The sequence below is a fragment of the Myiozetetes cayanensis genome, unplaced genomic scaffold (genome assembly GCF_022539395.1).
Source record: "Myiozetetes cayanensis isolate MyiCay16 unplaced genomic scaffold, myiCay2020 scf3, whole genome shotgun sequence".
NCBI lineage: Eukaryota > Metazoa > Chordata > Aves > Passeriformes > Tyrannidae > Myiozetetes > Myiozetetes cayanensis.
The window spans coordinates 18232330-18250570 of NW_026087521.1; the positions used below are offsets into that span (position 1 = coordinate 18232330).

At 40.8% G+C, this 18241-nt stretch overlaps 1 protein-coding gene across 6 annotated transcripts in view; it reads right to left on the reverse strand.

Annotated features, from left to right (window-relative positions):
- BRD1 (bromodomain containing 1) overlaps positions 1-18216 on the reverse strand; it is a 65160-nt gene extending 46944 nt beyond the window's left edge. For 2 of the 6 annotated variants that reach the window (XM_050324218.1, XM_050324217.1), the window contains exons 1-2: positions 14644-18133; positions 2934-4314 (exon numbers count right to left, since the gene is read on the reverse strand). In XM_050324218.1, coding sequence (XP_050180175.1) covers positions 2934-4300 — 1367 coding nt within the window. In that variant the 5' untranslated portion in view covers positions 4301-4314; positions 14644-18133. Of the gene's footprint in view, positions 1-2933; positions 4315-8635; positions 8923-14643 lie in introns of those variants that run through there. The other 4 variants (XM_050324215.1, XM_050324214.1, XM_050324216.1 and 1 more) reach the window with 4 other exon arrangements.
- Between the last annotated feature and the right edge of the window lie 25 nt (positions 18217-18241).

Consider the following 18241-nt stretch of genomic DNA (forward strand, 5'->3'; position numbering starts at 1 on the left):
CTGAAGAGCCAGTAATACGCCAAGGAGACATATAGTCTAGTTATTAATGATTAAGAAAGTGAACCAAACTAAACATCTCCACGTATCTCAATCTCAACAGATGTATGAAAAGATTAACATTAAATTCTTCAGGAAAAAAGCACAAGTGTTTAAATACTGAGAGTATATATTTTTTCTCTGGTAATTTAAAGACCTTAATTACTCTTCCTTGAATTCTTTGAAAAGGCAAATCATGCTTCAGCTCCAAGGGAAAAAAAGCATATTAAAAAAAGATTAGAGAACAGGGATCATTGAAATGAAGACTGCTGTAAATTGATCCATGTAATTCTTTATTAGTTTATGGGTATGTACTTAACTCCTACAGAAACAAGAGTGTTTCCTAAAGGGGAAAAAAATTATTTAAAAGTAAGAACAGCCAAAGAAAACTCGACAGCTGAGATTTGGCTCTGCACCATAATCACTTTTCCTTGTAATATACCTATTGCTGTTTTGCTTTTAATTCAGGTGTCAGTTATCTAGAACTAAGCATGTTCACATTACAACAAGCACTTAAGCAAGGGTCTCCCTCGGCTGAAGACAAGTGATTTATAACAAAGCTCAACTTTAAAACAGCTTTAAACTGTGCACATTTTGTACATGTTTGACATAAAAGTACAGGAACTAAACTTGTCTTGGGAAATATGAAAATCAGCATAAATAGAAGAAAGATGAACTTCTCTGCAGTCTTGAAAAGAAGTCATTAAAAACTAAAAAAAAAAAAGTCTTTGTATTTCTGTTCCTGGCATCTCATGACACCATTAAAAAACAGCAAACTGAAGGTAAAACATTTTTAGAGTCAGGCTTTTGTAGAAGTTACCAATGGGAAGAACTGCCAGAGGCACAACTGAGAACATACATTCTAATCCTCTACTCTTAGTTCATGTTCTTCTTTATATTGCCTTAAAAAAAGCAAAACAAAACCACACTAAACTACCAATTGGGACTGTACTAATTAAGACAAAGCCAAGTTCCTTTACACCAACTCCCCCCTTCCATGGACAACAGTTCCTGTTTAAACAGCAGTATTAGTTGCCTACTGTCAACTTCAGCTTTGCTGCAGTGCATCACTAAACAAAAATACCATTTTACCAAGCAAATCATAACAGAGAACAGTGCAATGAATCTGATGTTTGCAAGCACCACCTGGAAGCTGAAGGCTTTTTGTCAGTCAATAGCTTCTTACATTAACAAAACTTCTTACAGGAAAGGACTGCAGTCTCAAAACATGTATTTATTTAGATTAATTTAAACAGATATAATTGTCCACTACCTGAGACTTGGTAGTCAGCTACTTAAAAGGCATTGTTTACTTGCATTATTTTAAAAGCCCTCATTGCCTTTACATTCAGAGTCCTGTCATTCTGAATGTAAATAATCCTCCACATGGAAGTGGTGCCTGTTTTGAGAAACTTTCCAAATGACTGTTCTTAAATTATTAACAATAAAATTCAAGGGGTAAACAAATATATTGATGTTGTAGTAGCTAGGGAAAAAAACCAAATACTCTAAAAAAATTTGGGTTTTGTCCCAATAGTGATTTTTGCATTTCTCAGTGCAAGTATATTATGTATAAAACATTCAGAAAAGCCAAAACTGTATCTTTCTACCACAGAAAGACTTCTTGCTCAAATCTCAGATGCAAATTGTTTCCACTGCTGAAATGCATTACCTCAGATTAACTGAAAAAATTCTGAAAAGAGATGCTACTGTTAAGATACAACTAACTGAAGTTCATGTAGAATTTCTCAACTCCTGAAATAAAGATATTAAAAACTTAGTTTCTACCCCAATTCTATTATTACTTATGAACACATAACTTGTGACAACCCTGCTTTCTGGTGAGTCACATCGCCAAACACATCAAATCTAGAGCCACCTGGCAGCTCCCAGATCACCACTGGTAAAATACAAAAAGATGGTATGGTAAATGTAAGAAGCAATTTCAGTTCTGGTGTTCACGGCTTATATTCACACTCAGATAAAAAAACTCCTGGAAGAACTGCAAAAGACACACTAATACTCCTTATGAAGTATAATTTGGTAAAGCAAAGACATGATTAGTATTAAAACTGTCAAATGTTTGAATTAAATTTCTTTACAACATTAACATTTCACTGAAGTTACATGACAGATGTTTGATAGCTGTCATTGAACAGGAAGGCCCATTCATTTCAGGTTGCATGACTACATTAAGTAACTAACTTACCATCACTTACTTGTTAATTTTTTTTTTAAAGTCTGCAAGTTATCAAATTCATTCAAGCCTGGATAAACACTATTGCATTTGCAAAAGGAAAAATACAAGTTTCAGAAAAAGTTATTCTGCCCCATAGGAAAATACTTCCTTGAAGGTTTTTTGCCCCACTTACATAGACCTTACAGGGTGAATTCATATTTAATTTAGGTGAGACGGACAGTATTCAAAATGTATAGACACAAATGTAATTTTTATTTTGGGGCTCTTAAATTAGAAAAAGTAGTTCAGATCCCAAAATTACAAATAAAATTAACCTTGAACTTGGCTGGTCTTTTTAAAATATTTAATATATTTTAACATCTGCTATTCTGAATTCAGCGGTTAAGCCTCAAAAGTACAGTGAATGACAACTGAACACACAACATGACTTGGTCTGACAAAGAAAAAAAAAAGGTTTTCTGAGGACAAGACAGATCACTTGATCACTTACTAATTTAATTTCTCTGAGGAAGTTACTGCATTTTTAATGCAACTCCATCAAAGTACAACATACATAACTAACACTAATCCTCTGAGAATGGCCATTAGGGAAAGCATGTAAGAAATGTACAAAAACTTCATGTCGGCATCTAAAAGCACTGGTTTAAAATTAAGCAGACACTTAAGTAAAGGTTTCTTGCTTGGATAGTTTGCTTACCTCTGGGGGGGGATATAAGGAGCAGATACTGTTGGCATAACTGTACAGGGTTCAACCACTGTTTTCTTGGCTTTTTTTGTCTTTTTTCTGACTTTTGATGTAGACCTAGCAGTTCTGACTGATCCTTCCTTTCTACAAACACCGTTTTTGATTTCAGCTTCTCCATAAATATTCAGAGGTCTCCGTGTGCAACCTGGTGGAGTATGTACATCGCAGTAGGCAGTCTTTTTCACAGAGAACGTTGTTCCACTGCCAGTTAGTTCTTTCACAGGTTCCATTTTCATATACAGACCGGCCTTTTGAGCACACGTCACATGGAATGCAGTATAGCAGTTTGCTTTGTGGCACTGGATGCAGGCACCAACACCTTTCTGTTTACAGAGGTAGCATGTTAACTTCCATCTGGCTGGGGGAATGTTCCTGACACCATCAATTGGCTCAATAAAAACTGTATTGGCAAATCCAACTTCTGGAATCCACAAAGCACACACCACGTGTCCCCAACGATCATCATCAGTCTTTTTAAAGGCACCTCCCTTGTTTGGGCACAGCACACAGTCTACAGGCCGAGAGCGGGACTGCAAACAGTGTCTGCAGAGCCACTGGCCCTCAGGTATATATGGCACCCCATAGCATTCCTGATGTACTGCTAAATTACACATATCACAAAACAGGATCACATTGCTGTTCTGACATTCACCATCCATGCATATACAACACACTGCATCTTCATCAATTAAAGATTGATGATCACCCTGTTTTTGGTTCTCACAATACGACTCTTTTTCAAACCTATCCATAAGGAATTCAAACATATTTTGTGAAACAACTGACACGCCATCACTTTTCCGCTTATCATTTATCAATTCTAACCACGCATAATCTTCTTCATCCATGTCATACTCAACTTCATTATCAAGTTCTTCTGCTGACTTCTCAATGAATTTGTAATAAACTGGAGGTCTCCGAGGAGCCGAAGGGGGACTGTATTCAACAATCCGTACTTTTGGTTCTGGAAGAGGAGCTGTTGTAGCAGGTATACCATGTGAGCTCGGAAGAGCTTCATTTTTCTTTTTCACTTTGTTATTTTTATGCCGCTTGCTTCTCAGACAAACTGGTGGTCTTTCACTATTTTCTTTATTGCTGTTGCATTCGCTCATTTCCTGGGCGGTAAGATCATCTTCTAATATAATCTCTAAAGGATCAAAGATACTGATCCTGTGCAGGCGACCTTCAATTTCTATTTCAACCATCCTTTGAGCTTGAGCATATGTCAAGGTTTCTCGTGTGGGGGAGTGTTTAATACTGCACGGGGAAGAAGAATGCCTGGCTGCCGATACTCGATGGCATCTTCCTTTTCTCCTCATTTGGTAATGTTTACCTAAAATTAGAGCAACAGTTAATATTATGAACTTCAATCAATCATATTAAAATATGTAACAAGGAAAAAAACCTTCAGTTCTACAGCCCCCAATATACCTACTCAATTAAAAAGAAACAAAACCAAAAGCCTGTCACTCTTACTCAACAGGAATGCTCACACTGCTTCATACAAGTTTAACCTAATGATCAAATGATCTTCTAAATAACAGCTTCTCTGAGTAAACACAGCTAAACAATATCCTTGCTGCAAAAATCCTACAAAAGTGCTATCTGCAAGGCTGCTGCATGAGAACCAAAACATTTCAGAAGTGCCACAGATAAAAAAACCTGGCATTTGTTACCTTATAAGAAAACCTTTACTACAGTATTTCCTAATACCTTAAGGGTGCCTGCAGTTTGACAATTTTTTCAACAGGTACAGATTACTTTCTCCAGACCTCTCTTCAAAAGCACTAATGCAATTGTGAAAGAAAACCGAATTTTTCGATGAATTTTTTCCAGTGCAATTTGGAACAGTCACGTTATCTACTATTACAATTACTACACCTATACTTAAAGGAAGAAAAATGCACATACTTCAAAATTTGGCAAGTATGCAGTTTGACAGCCATTTACTTTTTTTAACTTTCCTCAGTCCTTAGTGAGCCTATTATTCTTCATAACGTGACAAGAACATAACTGAACTTGTGGTGCCCAATATGGTGCAGTATGGACTGCAACTAGGAAATATTCCACCTGTAAAGCCGATTTGACTTAGAGCCAAAACATGCTCCCTGCTTTTAAGTATGCATGTACACACACACTTCTCCCTCAACAGATTCTTCAAGAGCTATTTGCAGATCAACCACCATGACAGATAAAAGCCTCCCTGTCTTTAAATCCAGTCCCAAGCTCTTTAACACCGTTTTCAAGTTTATGACCTACTGCAAAAAAACCCAACAACATACCATACAAAAAGATATCTTCTCAGACAAGCAATGGATTTTGGTCACAAAATTTCTAAATTAAAAGCTTCCATACTTCTGCCTTTTGACATCTTCACACTGTGTGGGGTTTGTCTCCTGTGAGGGTTGAAAATATTATAAACCTGACCGATAAAGTCAAGTATAAAATTCTATACCACTCCTTCCTTCTTCTCAATAAATCATTAATAAATAGCATCATTCAACCCCAGCTGGAGAAAAAAAGCCTTGAATCACTGCCTTAAAGTATTAATAGGGCCTCACTGTTTCAACTCTGCATTTTGAGTCAGTGCTGCATATTAGTTAAAATAACACAACTATTGCTAGCATGTATTGCCAAAATAGCAGAGAAATACAGAGATCAAAATACAACTACTGTTGAACGCTAGTGTATCTATTTCAAGGAAGAAAATGGCAAGCACTGGAACAACAAGAACTACTCCAGGTCGTCTGTCTTTTCCTTAGTCTATGATGCCAATCTTAAAGATCCACCTTCAAAGTGCTGATGGAACTCCTTAATTTATAGGAAGACTAAACAATTTAAGCAGCTAACCCTAAGACTAGTTCCTGAGAGGATCTATCTGCTTTCACAAACTGACCTTGCTTTCTCAAATTGAATTGGCTTTATTATTCATCAAGAATGGTGCTGCTCATAGATCTGACTTTGATAAAAATAATTCTTAACTCTTACCTGTTTTTATAGCATAAAAACAGGCAACAGTCAGTGCTGAATCATGACAGATCTCTGATCTGCTCTATATAAACAACAGATGAAGGTTCCACCTTTTCAAAAAAGTTTAAAAGAAATATTTAATAATTAAATTCTGTAAAATAACATAGGATTCGATCACACTGATTTCTTAACTGTAGAAAAAAGTTTAAACCACTAATACTGCCACAGAAGGTCCAGTGACTAAAAACATACTGATAATTTAATGGACATTAAAAGTTAGTTCCCAGTTTCCACACAGATTTTATAATTCAGAGGTAATACATATACACTCAAAGGTAATACAAAGGCTCTGATTTCTGTTTATTACTGTGAGCAAATAATGGCAGATTCTTCATCTAAAATACACTGATGTGTCAATGTACAGTAACTTACTAGAGATCAGAATGGATTCATTTTATATGACTTTGTTCTATATGTCTGTCTTTACTCGCCAGTCAAGGAAAACAGATAGTTTATATCATGTTTACCTCATATAATTGCATTTCAATTCTGTCTAGATGTGAAAGTCTGTTTTGATATTTTTAATGCCCCTTTCTACATCTTAGCTGGTTGTATATCTGTTCATAGTGGCTCCTGAGAATAGAGACTGTTTTGAAAACAATACCGAGAAAGGGACAAGAGGTGGCCTTCAAAAACCAAACACATGTGTAACTTGTCCATGCTATTTATCTTAGCCCAATACCACAGAAAAATACATAATTGCTCAGCTTCCAAGCTCTCCAACCCACTCTGTTCACAAGATTCTTAAGCAGGGCTTCAAGCAGACACTAAGAACAGGAAGAAAATACTCAAAAACACAAGCACTCTTGCTTAAATATTTAGGACTGCTGTTGTCAAGTCAAAGAAACTGTATAACCCAGAATGATAAAAGATGATTGAGCTATCACCTAAACATCTTTCCTGCAAAAAGTCAACAGTAAATACAGCCGACTTAGGAAACAAATTAAACCTCGGTTAAACACACAGTGGATACCCTACAAATACAATGCAGTGCACACAGAATCGGAACTGGTAGTTCTCTGGACAAATTCTATGCAAATTTAGTGTGAATAACTTAAATGCCCCGGAAGCCAAAGCAGTGTTTTGTTTCTTCAAAATCCTTCTGTTTGCAAACGTTTGCAATACTCCAGATGAAGACTACATTTCTGCATAGCAAGTTCACAGAATCACAGAAAATGCTGAGTTGGAAAGGACCCACAAGGATCATCGAGTCCAACTCCTGGCCCTCCACAGGACCATCCCCAAGATTCACACCATGTGCCTCAAAATATTGTCCAAACACTTCTTGAACTCTGGCAGGCGTGGTGCTGTGACCGCTTCTGGCTTACTTTTCAGAGATAATTATCAGGTATTTTTCTCCCTCCCCTCTACTCACAGTATCCTGTAGATCGACAGAAATCACGACCACGGACTTAAGTTTGAAAAAGGGCAAATTGAGACAAGTTTCCATTCAACATTAACAAAGATACCACACTAACTGCAAACAATATAGTATCAGGGCACTTCTGTAAGCACTTTTCTACCTCTACAACGACTCAAAGACTGCAGGATATAAACCAGGAAAGTTATCCATAGCCTTCCTCTCGTAGAACTCCATTAGCTTCTTGGGAAGAAAGTCACTAGTAGACATTTTCCCTCACCATCAACAAAAGTACATGAAGACAGCTGTTTCGTGTGGTATGAGGCAAAAAAAACTATCAAGGTGTAGGATAACTTAACATGAAAAGCACGATAACGTAAAGTTTCTGATTACTAATCTCTGTCCTAGTTACCTTCCTCCTCTTCAAATAAAGTGCCTTTGGTCCCTGGATCCCCTGCTCAATGGAAAAGGGAATTCCACTCTCAATGGGCACTTTCATGCAGACCATTAAAAAGAGAAAGACACAGGAATGCTCTTTAATCCCGGACAATGAAGGACGGTAAGCACACCGTGCTTACTCTCATAGGGGGCGGATACCACCCCCGCTCCAGCCGCGCAGCAGGAGCGACCCCCGAGCGATGCCCCCCGGGCGCGGCACAGAGCGAGGCTCAGGGAGCCCAGCGAGTCGACCCGGGAACAGCCGAGAGAGACGCGGGGACACCGGAGCAGCATCTCCCTCGGGCCGGCGGATGGAGCCCGCCGACGCCAGACCCCGCAGCCATCCCGGGATCCCGCAGCCCGCGCGCGGCGCCCACGCCCCCAGGCCCGCCCTCGCCGGTGCCGCGCCAACACTTCCTGCCCACGCCCAGGGAGCCTCCAGCGCTCCCTCCCCTCCGCGCCGATGGTTCCTGCCGGCGCGGCGCTCCCCCCTCCCGGCCCCCGGCACGATGGTTCCTGCCCGGGCCCATCATCTCCAGCCCTTCCCAACAGTCACTCCCTCCCCGCCGCGAAAATACTCGGCCCACAAATATGGCGGCTGACAAAACAGCTCCAGCGGCGCCCTCCTCCCTCCCTCCCCAGCCTGCCGCGCTCCGCCTCGCCTCTCCGCCCACCCGCCCTTCGCTTCCCTACCCCGGGCTACCGTGCCCAACCCGCCTCGCTCTTCCCCCCACGCCGCTCTCCTGTCCCGCCGCGGTCAGAACCGCCAGCTCCCGGCCCTGCAGCCCCCGCCCGCCGGCCCCGCCGCCCGCCCGGCCGCACTCACGCTGTGGGAGCCGCCGAGGCGCGGCTGACAGACCTCCCGCTCCGCCGCTGCGGCCGACGCTCGGCCGGGTTAATGGCGGAGGCCCCGCCGGTGCTGCCGCCTGGCCCCGCGTCCGGCAGCCGCGGGCGGGCGAGCGGGCGCTGCGAGGGCCGCGCTGCCCGCGGCGGACACCCGGCGCTGGGTGCGGGGCTGCTGTTGCCGCCGGGCGCGGCGCATTCGTGAGGCGCGGCGCGGGTCGCCGTCCGGCTGCGGGCTCGGCGCTCGGCTCCCGGGGCTGAGCGGCTCCCCTCCCCCCGCGGCACAAACAATGCGGCTTCACCACAGCGCTGCGCCGACGGGGGGGAGGAGGAGAGGCGGGCGGGGAGCGAGCGAGCGAGCGAGGGAGGGAAGGGACGTGAGGGCGCCAGGCACCGCCCAGCCCCGCCGCTGCCACCGCCGCGGGGCGGGGCCTGAGCGCCGCCTCTCCCCCCGCCTGGGGCCGGCACCGGCCGTGCTCGGGGCTCGGAGGGGAACGAGCCGCCCCCGGGGCCGCCGCGCTCCCGCCCAACGCCGGCCGGCCAGGGCCCGAGCCCGCCACGCGTCCCCGGCGGATCATCCGAACGCCTCAGGCACGGGGGGAACGGGGGAGGAGGAGAAGAACGGGGAACGAACGGGGGCGGGACGCGGCTCGTTACAAAACCGAGGCTTAAAACTTGAGTGGTATTTATTATCGCTTTGGAGGAACTCCAAGCTCGAGCTTCCTTACACAGAAAATTTGCTTGAAAGTCAGCTCTTGCGTGGTCTTCAGGTCAGGCTGCTGCTTATAGATTAAATGATAATAGCCTTACATTTTGACAGAGCAAAAGCAGGTTATTTCTGGCTCCCCCTGTGAAGGACACCCTTTGTTTGGTATTATTTTTAGACAGCCATTACAGCTGTATTCAAAAACTGGAGGATTTTACTGCAATACATTTCTGTGAGGCAGCTGCACCCACATTCTTAAAAAACTTTAGCGGGCCCAGTCTGAGACAAACATTTGCCTGTGCCGATCACAAGTCCTGCATATAGTAAAAAGCAAGTGGTTGAGAGTAGGTGTGATTCTCTTTGCCCATCAGTAACCATCCACTAAGCGAAGTCACTTCAAAACAACAATTTTTATGTTTTCTCTAGCCCTACTATGTTTGCTTATCTCAAAAAGCACTGGGTCCTACAATAATTTATGACTAGGAAATCAGAAATAGATACACCTGTCATTGTAGAAAGTGAATTAAGGTCCAGAGAGTTTAAGTAACTTTGTTAAGGAAATGCTGTAGAATAGGCAAAGTATCTTTGAGCTCCTTTTTTCCTCATCAGGGACCATTCAGCATGGGGATCTCTAAACAAAACAAAAGCTATTAAAGAACATAGCACTTGTGCAGTGCACTCAGTGTAGGAACAGATCTTTAGAATCAGACAGATTCTAAATTTTAAATACTAGAAAGTTTGTATAGACAATGTAGACCATCTGGTCATTTGCGTATTTGCCTGTGAGGAACTACTCTCCAGTTATATTACGTGATCCTGACATCAGTCTCAGGTGTCTCACAACATGCTGATGTTAGTGTTGTTGCACTGGAATTCAACCAGTGATAGAAAGGTATTAAGAGGGAGCAGCATACTAAATCATATACGTTAGTGTGTAGAGTATAAAAATGAAGAGAAATTATGTTGTCAAGAAGCTAATAAATACTATTATAAAAAATACGTCAGTTTATCTTTTAAGTGATAATCTGCATGTGTATTTGCCGTACAGCTGTGTACAAATGCTTTATAACTGGAGACAACTTTTCTGCAGAGACCTTGATGATGTCCATACTCTCAACATGTCTGAAGCACAGTAAGTTTGGCTCTTTTCCAGATTCTTTTTTCTGCTAGGTGGACTACAGCATTTCATAGTCCCTGGACATCATTTTGATAATGTGGCGTTCTTGGTATTTGCACCATTTGACCAATTTTGTGTAATTTAAACTCATGTTTCTAGATCCTCTTAATTATTATCAGTAGGCAGGTACGTGGAGTTTTCGCTATGGACTGTCTAGGCTAGGACACAGAACGCATGCTGTTCCTTGAGATGGTATTTCAGAGCAACAGTACAAAGATCTGGGCAGGTTCAACATAGCTCCATATTAGAAGCCTTAAAGTTTCATATCACTTCTCACTGACATTATGACAGGCTACCAGAGCAGAATCTTCATCCCCTCCATGTTAAGAATTAGTACATTAGCCCATATATTTTAAAATACAACAATATGTAGTATTGTCTGGGTCATCTGACCAGTCCTCTGCATATGCCTCTATAACCTCAAACATAACCTCTATAACCTCTGTTACCTTTGCCTTTTCCACCTCACAAGTGAGCCTTGGTTACTAAAAAGAATACAGTTCTACCAGGATACAATCCAATTTCAAGCAAAAAATAACTGTCCATCTGATCCATAATTTGATGGCAACAGACCCCTCACCACCAGTTCAACATTCTGCAAGGGGCTTCAGTCCCACTCCACCAGAATGTTCACACCCCTACCTGGCAGCATCAAATGGTTAACCAAGTTGCCACTGTTGACTCACCCTGCATGATAAACTTCCACAGGAGGATCTTCTGCCTACCAGCTTTCACCTCCACTAGTTACTAAATTCTCAACAGAATTACTGCAAGAAGGATCATGTAAGCAAACACAACTGCTTTTTATCTGCTTCAGCATCCTCCTTTGTCCTTCAGCTGCAAGAGACACATTTTTATGTTTCTAAAGTGTATCACCTACATAGTATCACTTTACAGATTAAAAAAGGTCAACTCAGACTTGCTGCAACACTAAATATTTGTGGGGGCTGATCTTCCCTTGATGCAACTCTGTATCCCTGTACTGGTCTAGACAGCACACTGGTGAAGGGACAAGCAAGAATCAGAATCCAATCCGTACGTTCTTTAGAACCTGTAAGAATCTTTGCATTTCAACAAAGGTTTTGGACATTGTGCAGGTCTACTTCCAATCGTGATGACAAATCTGCCTAACCTTGCATGTGATGCCTCCATACGATGTCTCAAGCCAATCTATCACTAATAAGTTTTCAAGTTTGGTTTCCCCACTGTACAATTTACACCTTCAAACTTATCTACGCATGATTAATTCAGAATTCCGTCTCATGAGATACAACATTACCATGGTCCTTTCATCCTACACAGGAATGCTTTTAGACCTCACTTACCTCATCATTGTATGTGGCACCCGTACAATACTCATGGGCATGACTTTGCAAGTTCACAAAAGAAAGGCTGTTCCCAAACCTCACAGAAGCCAGAACAGCATTCATTGTGGAAAAGATGCTGTAACCCTATCAAAAGACATATTACAGCATTGTGTGCTGACCAAACCTCAGGTGTTGTTTTTTTGTTTGTTTGTTTTTTCAGTCTGTGAGGTAGTGCAGCATTCTTCCAAATCTTCTGGGTGATCCTTGCAAACTATTACATTTACAGAAAAATCCACCTATCACTGATCCATCTCCTAGTTATCATTGATACCTTGGCAGAAAGACTGACTTCTTTTTCATAATAGACTGAGTGGAATATAGTCAAAGTCCCGTATGACAATTCTAGAATGAAAACCAAACTTTTTGCTTCAAATATGTAAGAAAATTATTGGTCCTTTTAACTCCTACATGTTAAGTGAACGTGTTTGTTGTTCTCTAGTTAGGAAGAACTGTCTGGATATTCTCCTTTTCACTCTGCTGATCTGGAAGTTCTGGCTGTACTGTGACAAAACGGTGAGTAAAGATGGAATGATATTGGTGTTCATCATGTTCACCAACTACTAAGGAAACAAAGATGTTTTGTTTCTTAAGGCCTCACTAACTTTCATTTCCTGCATGTACCACCTTTCTCAGTGTCAAAGTGGTTCTCTGTTTATAAAATTGGTGAGACCCTTTAGTCTGACCCTCTGGAACAATTTGTGTTGATCCAAACAAACAGTCTTTACCAAAACACAAGTTTTAAACAGTCTGGAAGCTATGTCAATGCCTTTTATGGTACTGATAAAGTTACAGAGCCCTTTTATCAGAGCTCCACCAGAACTCAGGCTACATCAACGTGCTTGCTAAGAAATATCTCTCTAAGCTGCATCTGCTAAGCAGTCCTATGGAATGTTATCTATAGATAAGACTTGAAGATCATTTGACAGAGTGGTCTTCAATGGTAGAGCTGCTATGCAAAGGCCCTTACCCCATTTCCATTTAACCATTTATTGGAACTACTGCTTGGAGTCACCTACTGCAAGAAGAGGTATGTACACAGAAAGATATGTCAAGCACTTTGCTGAGATACACAATTGACAGGGAAACCTATTTCCTGCATTACTTATCCACTACCTAGCTTGGATCCTTCACCATCATGTACCTTTAAGATTTTGCAGTTAGAAGACACTCTCTACGATATGTGCTCGTAACTGTCACATGATGGAAGGTGAGGCTCGAGCTCACCCCTACGGACACTGCAAAGATTTAAAAAAAAACAAAACAGAACAAATCCAAACAAAGTTCACTATTGGGATATACATGAAAACATGTAAACTATGCTTCAATGATATAAAACAAAAAAATACCCAAATTACAAAATGCCGCAGCACAAGCACAAGGCTTGCCCATCTACTCACCTGTAGGTTGTCTAAACAGCAAACACATCTACTATTTTAGAGACTGTTTTATCAAGAACAAACCCTTGGAACAGTTATGTGCACTCTTACATACAATAATGCTGCTGCATTCTCCTTCTCTTCCATCATTGCCTCTTTGGCATTATTCAATTCCTAGTGTTTACAGTTTGGCACCTTTATTATGTTCTGCGTAGCAGCTCCACCTGCAAAGGTCTTTGTGGGAAGCTATTCCTGCCACAGGATAACAGCCATCAGAACAACCCTTCATAAACAAGTCACCTATTTTCTGTTTAGCTCCCAGAAGTTCCTCCCTGCATGATCAGATGAAAACAATTGCCAGCACACGGGAGCAGCAATGAAGTAAATCCAGGATTTGGGAATTCCCCCTTCCTAGTTATTAGCTGTCATTAGTTCAGCTTACAAAAGCAGCTGCATGTTTAGAATTGGAATCTGTCTATGCTCGATTCACACAGCATAACTAACTGAGCCAAGTTACGGGCAAAGACAGAACATCAGCAGTAATGGGTAGGAATCAAAAAGCAAACCAGTAATTGCTAAGCAAAAAGTTCTAAAAATATCATACTTGCATAGCAAAGAATTACAAAACAGTGTGGCCAAACAATCTACATTGGATTTTGACCTTTTTTTGCAAGACAGGCTGAGGAAGTTAACGCAACAAAAAAAAAGGACCTATTTGAACTGAACATTTTTGTCAAATGCAGCCACAGCAAAGGGAAAACAGAGTGGGTTCCACACATATATCTGATACACAATGATTTTTGAGAAATTTAATTTATTTTATTTCTATTTCTCCCTGTGGCTGTTCTCCTGATCAGGTTTAGATTTCAGAAGATATTCCATTTATCCCAAACTCAGGTAACTGCTTAAGTCAGCATAACCCATGTAAATCAATATTAATGCAAATACATTGTTGCCTTCTCCTCAGGATCCTTTAGGATCTACTTCCTGATCATTTCTTCTACACTGGGAAGGATCCTCTACACAGCATTCATCCAAGCAAAGACAAGTTGCTCACTGCCTTCATAAAATTTAATAATACATAAAGTCTCTTTTATTTATTGAATCCCTTAGAGTGACTTCTCCATTCTCAATTTCTTTGCTGTCAGTATTAAAACTTGCCAGTGTAATATGAGATGAAGTATAAACTCTGAGGGAAGTTGTTTTCCTAGCTAGGTCACTCACAAACATGTATCTCTAAGAAACAACATCCAATATTTACAATGAGTTAATACTTCAGCCTCAGTAAAATTCAATCAGCAATGAGACCCAAATCCAGTCTTAATTATTTTATTACCTCTTCCTCATTCCTTCTAGAGGACAAACCTGGTTTGCAGATGATCAAGACGATATGCAATGGAGGAAGCTCAGCTGTCAGAATCCCTAGTCATTTATCACAGAAGAAATCCAAAAATAGATGGGCTTATTCAGAATTAAAACCTTATCTCCTCATTTACATGAAGAAGGACTACAAGGCGATGTGACACCAAAATCTGGGGAGGAAAAACAAAGTGAAAAATAACTTGGAAACAAGATTCAATACACGACCACCCACAAAAAAACCCAAACAACCAAGGCTCGTAACTTCCTCTCTTTCCTTCAGAGAAACCCGACTTGTATGCATCATTTAAAAACAGTAATGAGCCCTGTGCAACTTTGCTTTGTCTCAGACATTCTACCACCTTGGTAAGTGCCTGATGCTGGATAATAAAGAGAACTTCCAAACTCATGCATATATAAATCAGTTTTGATACATAATGTGGTTTCATAGCATGACAGAATCTCAACAGACCGAAAAAAAGTCCTAGAATAGGAACTTCCAATTGAGCACTCCTGAAAGACCTTCCAGCACCATCCTAACTCCACATAAAGGGTAAATATGAATAAATCCTGTGAATATGCTATTATATGCTCAGCTCCAAGTCAAGTCACTGACATACATCTCTGATGTGCTATAAACTGAGGATGATAAAGATATTAGACAGCTGTGTTAGTAACAAGTGAGGTAATTAAAATAAATGCATGAGGGCACTGCGGTTTTGGCACTGAATGCTTGCTCACAACTACTATGTAATTGGTCATTCTTTATTTCCTGAGCACCCACCTTGACACCTTGGATCTGATCAGCAGAGACAAGTGCCCACCGATGTAAATGGGTATGTATGCTAAATATATAAGTACTTTCCTATGTTTAGTGTTCTTAGAAATTGTACCCTTGTGATACTAAATTGGACATCCAAATTTAGTACTTCTGACCTCTATTTTAAGGTTTTGATCATTAGGTTGACATTGCCTAGATAGGTTCCTGGAAGAGACTGGAGTCTATACAAGGAGGAAAAGACATAATTTTGTTAAATGTATTACCTCAGTGCATATAAAAGGCAGCAATTCTTTGTGCTTGGTTTAAAAACTATTATTTCTTGATACAGTTTGTCTTCATGACTTCATCTGGAAAATGCATCACTGATGCAGAAGTTACTAGAGGTGAAGCCAAAGGTTTGAGTGATTCAGTAAGGAAAAGAAGCTTATCAGAGCAGGTTTAGAGATAACTGTTAATTGCTTAATTTTGCTAAAACGAGGTAATGGCATCAAAATGGTTGCTACTTACAACACTGGTATTATCAGTATGCCATTAAAATATTTAATGTTTCCAAAGGTATACAAACTCAGAAAGAACTACATCAATTTGTCAATTTGTCGCTGCACTATCAGTGTTACATTTACTACCAAGAAAGAAATGGAAGGAAGAAGTAAAAAGAAGATTAAGATGAACAGCCAAATGACTGGAAAGACCCTGGGACCACAAAGCACTACAAAAGCTCTGTCTGCAGCATTGAACATCTACAATTGGCTAATAACATAATACTGACAGAGAAATAGGTGCATTTAAGGCATATTTTAAGTTATGTCACAGTAGGATAGAATACAAGAACCTAAATTAGTTTCCAACTCATTTTAGGCTCTTGTTACAGCTTTTCCCAGGAGCCTTCCAAGTTCAAGCTGCACCCCAGTATTGGGAACTGGTTACTTACAGTTACTATGGAGATGTTTCCTTCTCTGAACCTGTAAGACCTATTTTCCAGAAAACCCAGTTTATTTGGCAGCATGGTCTCCTTTTTCGCTATTCTACAAAACATAATGGGGAGCCCAGTACTTGCAGTTTGCAGGGACTGGACTAAGAAATCACTTTTTTATATTCACTTAGTATCAGATCACTTTTAATATATGCCAGGGTCAGTTAAACATGCAAATGTTTAGTCACAGTATCTGAAACAGATAACAAGTTTGTAAAGGCTTAGATCAGTGAAAAGAGAGAAAAAACATACTCTTCTGAAGTTAAATTATAGAAGTTTTGGGTTCTTCCCATGAGGATGCCTTGCAGAGATTTTCCTAATAATCCATCTTTCTAAATGACTATGTTTTTTCAAATACTTACCCCTCAGACTTCAAGCTTTATGGAAAATCTGTATCTTCAGGCTATTGCTACACAATGCTACTACATTCACCACAAGCTGGCAGTCTGGAGCCTTCTCTAGGAATTAGTTACTTACTCTGCCTGTCACCAGATCATCATCTTTTTTTTATTCTTCATATTACTTGGTTGTTTGAGAAAAGACTTTCTGGCCCCAGCTTTGCTCAGATTTTTAAGACCTAATTTCTTGAGTTTCCAGTGTATTTTTGTAAAATGGAAAGAAACTCCAGTTATTTCACTCAATCTATGATACACATCTGCAGATTATATAGTGAATCACTGATTGGTTCTCAGGTCAACTGTATCAATAAAAAGAAATTGTAAATTAAAAAGCTGTAATAAGGAACAAAGAAGGACTGCCAGCACACAGTGTAACAACTATTTTCTTGGGAATTTAGGTAGTGCATGAATTAAAAAAGAACTTAACATAAGACTTCCAAGGGAAGTATTAGCCATAACAGATAATTTACTTCATATTGGCCTAGACCATCCATTTAAAAAAAACACACCAGTACTTAAGATACACTAATATACTAATTCTATGGAAAAATGTTCAAGAGCTCCACTATTTCAAATTAGCTGATTTCAACTGACTCAATATCAACTGATTTCTTCATATGCTGCCATATATCCAACCAAAATATTTTTTACTAAACCTGTTGAAATTAAAAAAAAACCATAATCAACCAAATGATGAGAACAACTCAGATCAAAAAACAAGTACTTCCTTAAGCACTATTTATCTAAATATTGTCTTAATGTAAATTTTAACGCTATTTCCAAACCAGTACTGTTAATGTTTTGTCTTGTTTTCACTCCCAAGGATAAGAAGCGAGCTATTATACATAACGAGACCTAAGTCAAAGCAGTAAAAATCTATGACTGCCACTGGGAATTTGACAACAAATATCAAATTCATACCAGATCACATCTTGCTCAACTCTGTAGAAAAGACAAACATTAAAAGAACCCAAAACATCACCGTTCTTTGTCTTCACTCTACTTGAAAAACTTGGATCATTTAGATTATTAACAACCTTGACTAACGTTTCTCAGCTGGAGAAGGCAACCACCGACCTACAAGTCAACACCAAAACTGAAGGAGCTTTATCCAGAGTAAGACCTCAAGCACGTAACTGGTCACTGTTTCCCTGAACGGCCGCAGCGCATTTCCACCACCCCTGAACATCCTTCCCTGGGACGGCCGCGCGGCTCGGACTCAAGTGCCGCGCGAAGGGCTCCTCCCGAGGCAGACCAAATACAGCAAAACAGCGCCCAGAACCAAACACGCTGTGCACTAAACCACGAGGACACATCACGGTGTGTCTCTATAAATGTGAACACGCGTAATGGAGGGTGAGCTCATGACAAAGCGAGGGCTGCGCTCGGGGCAGCGGGCCCTGTGCCCGCTCCCGGGGAGCGATGCCCAGCAAGGCCTCTCCGCACCCGGCC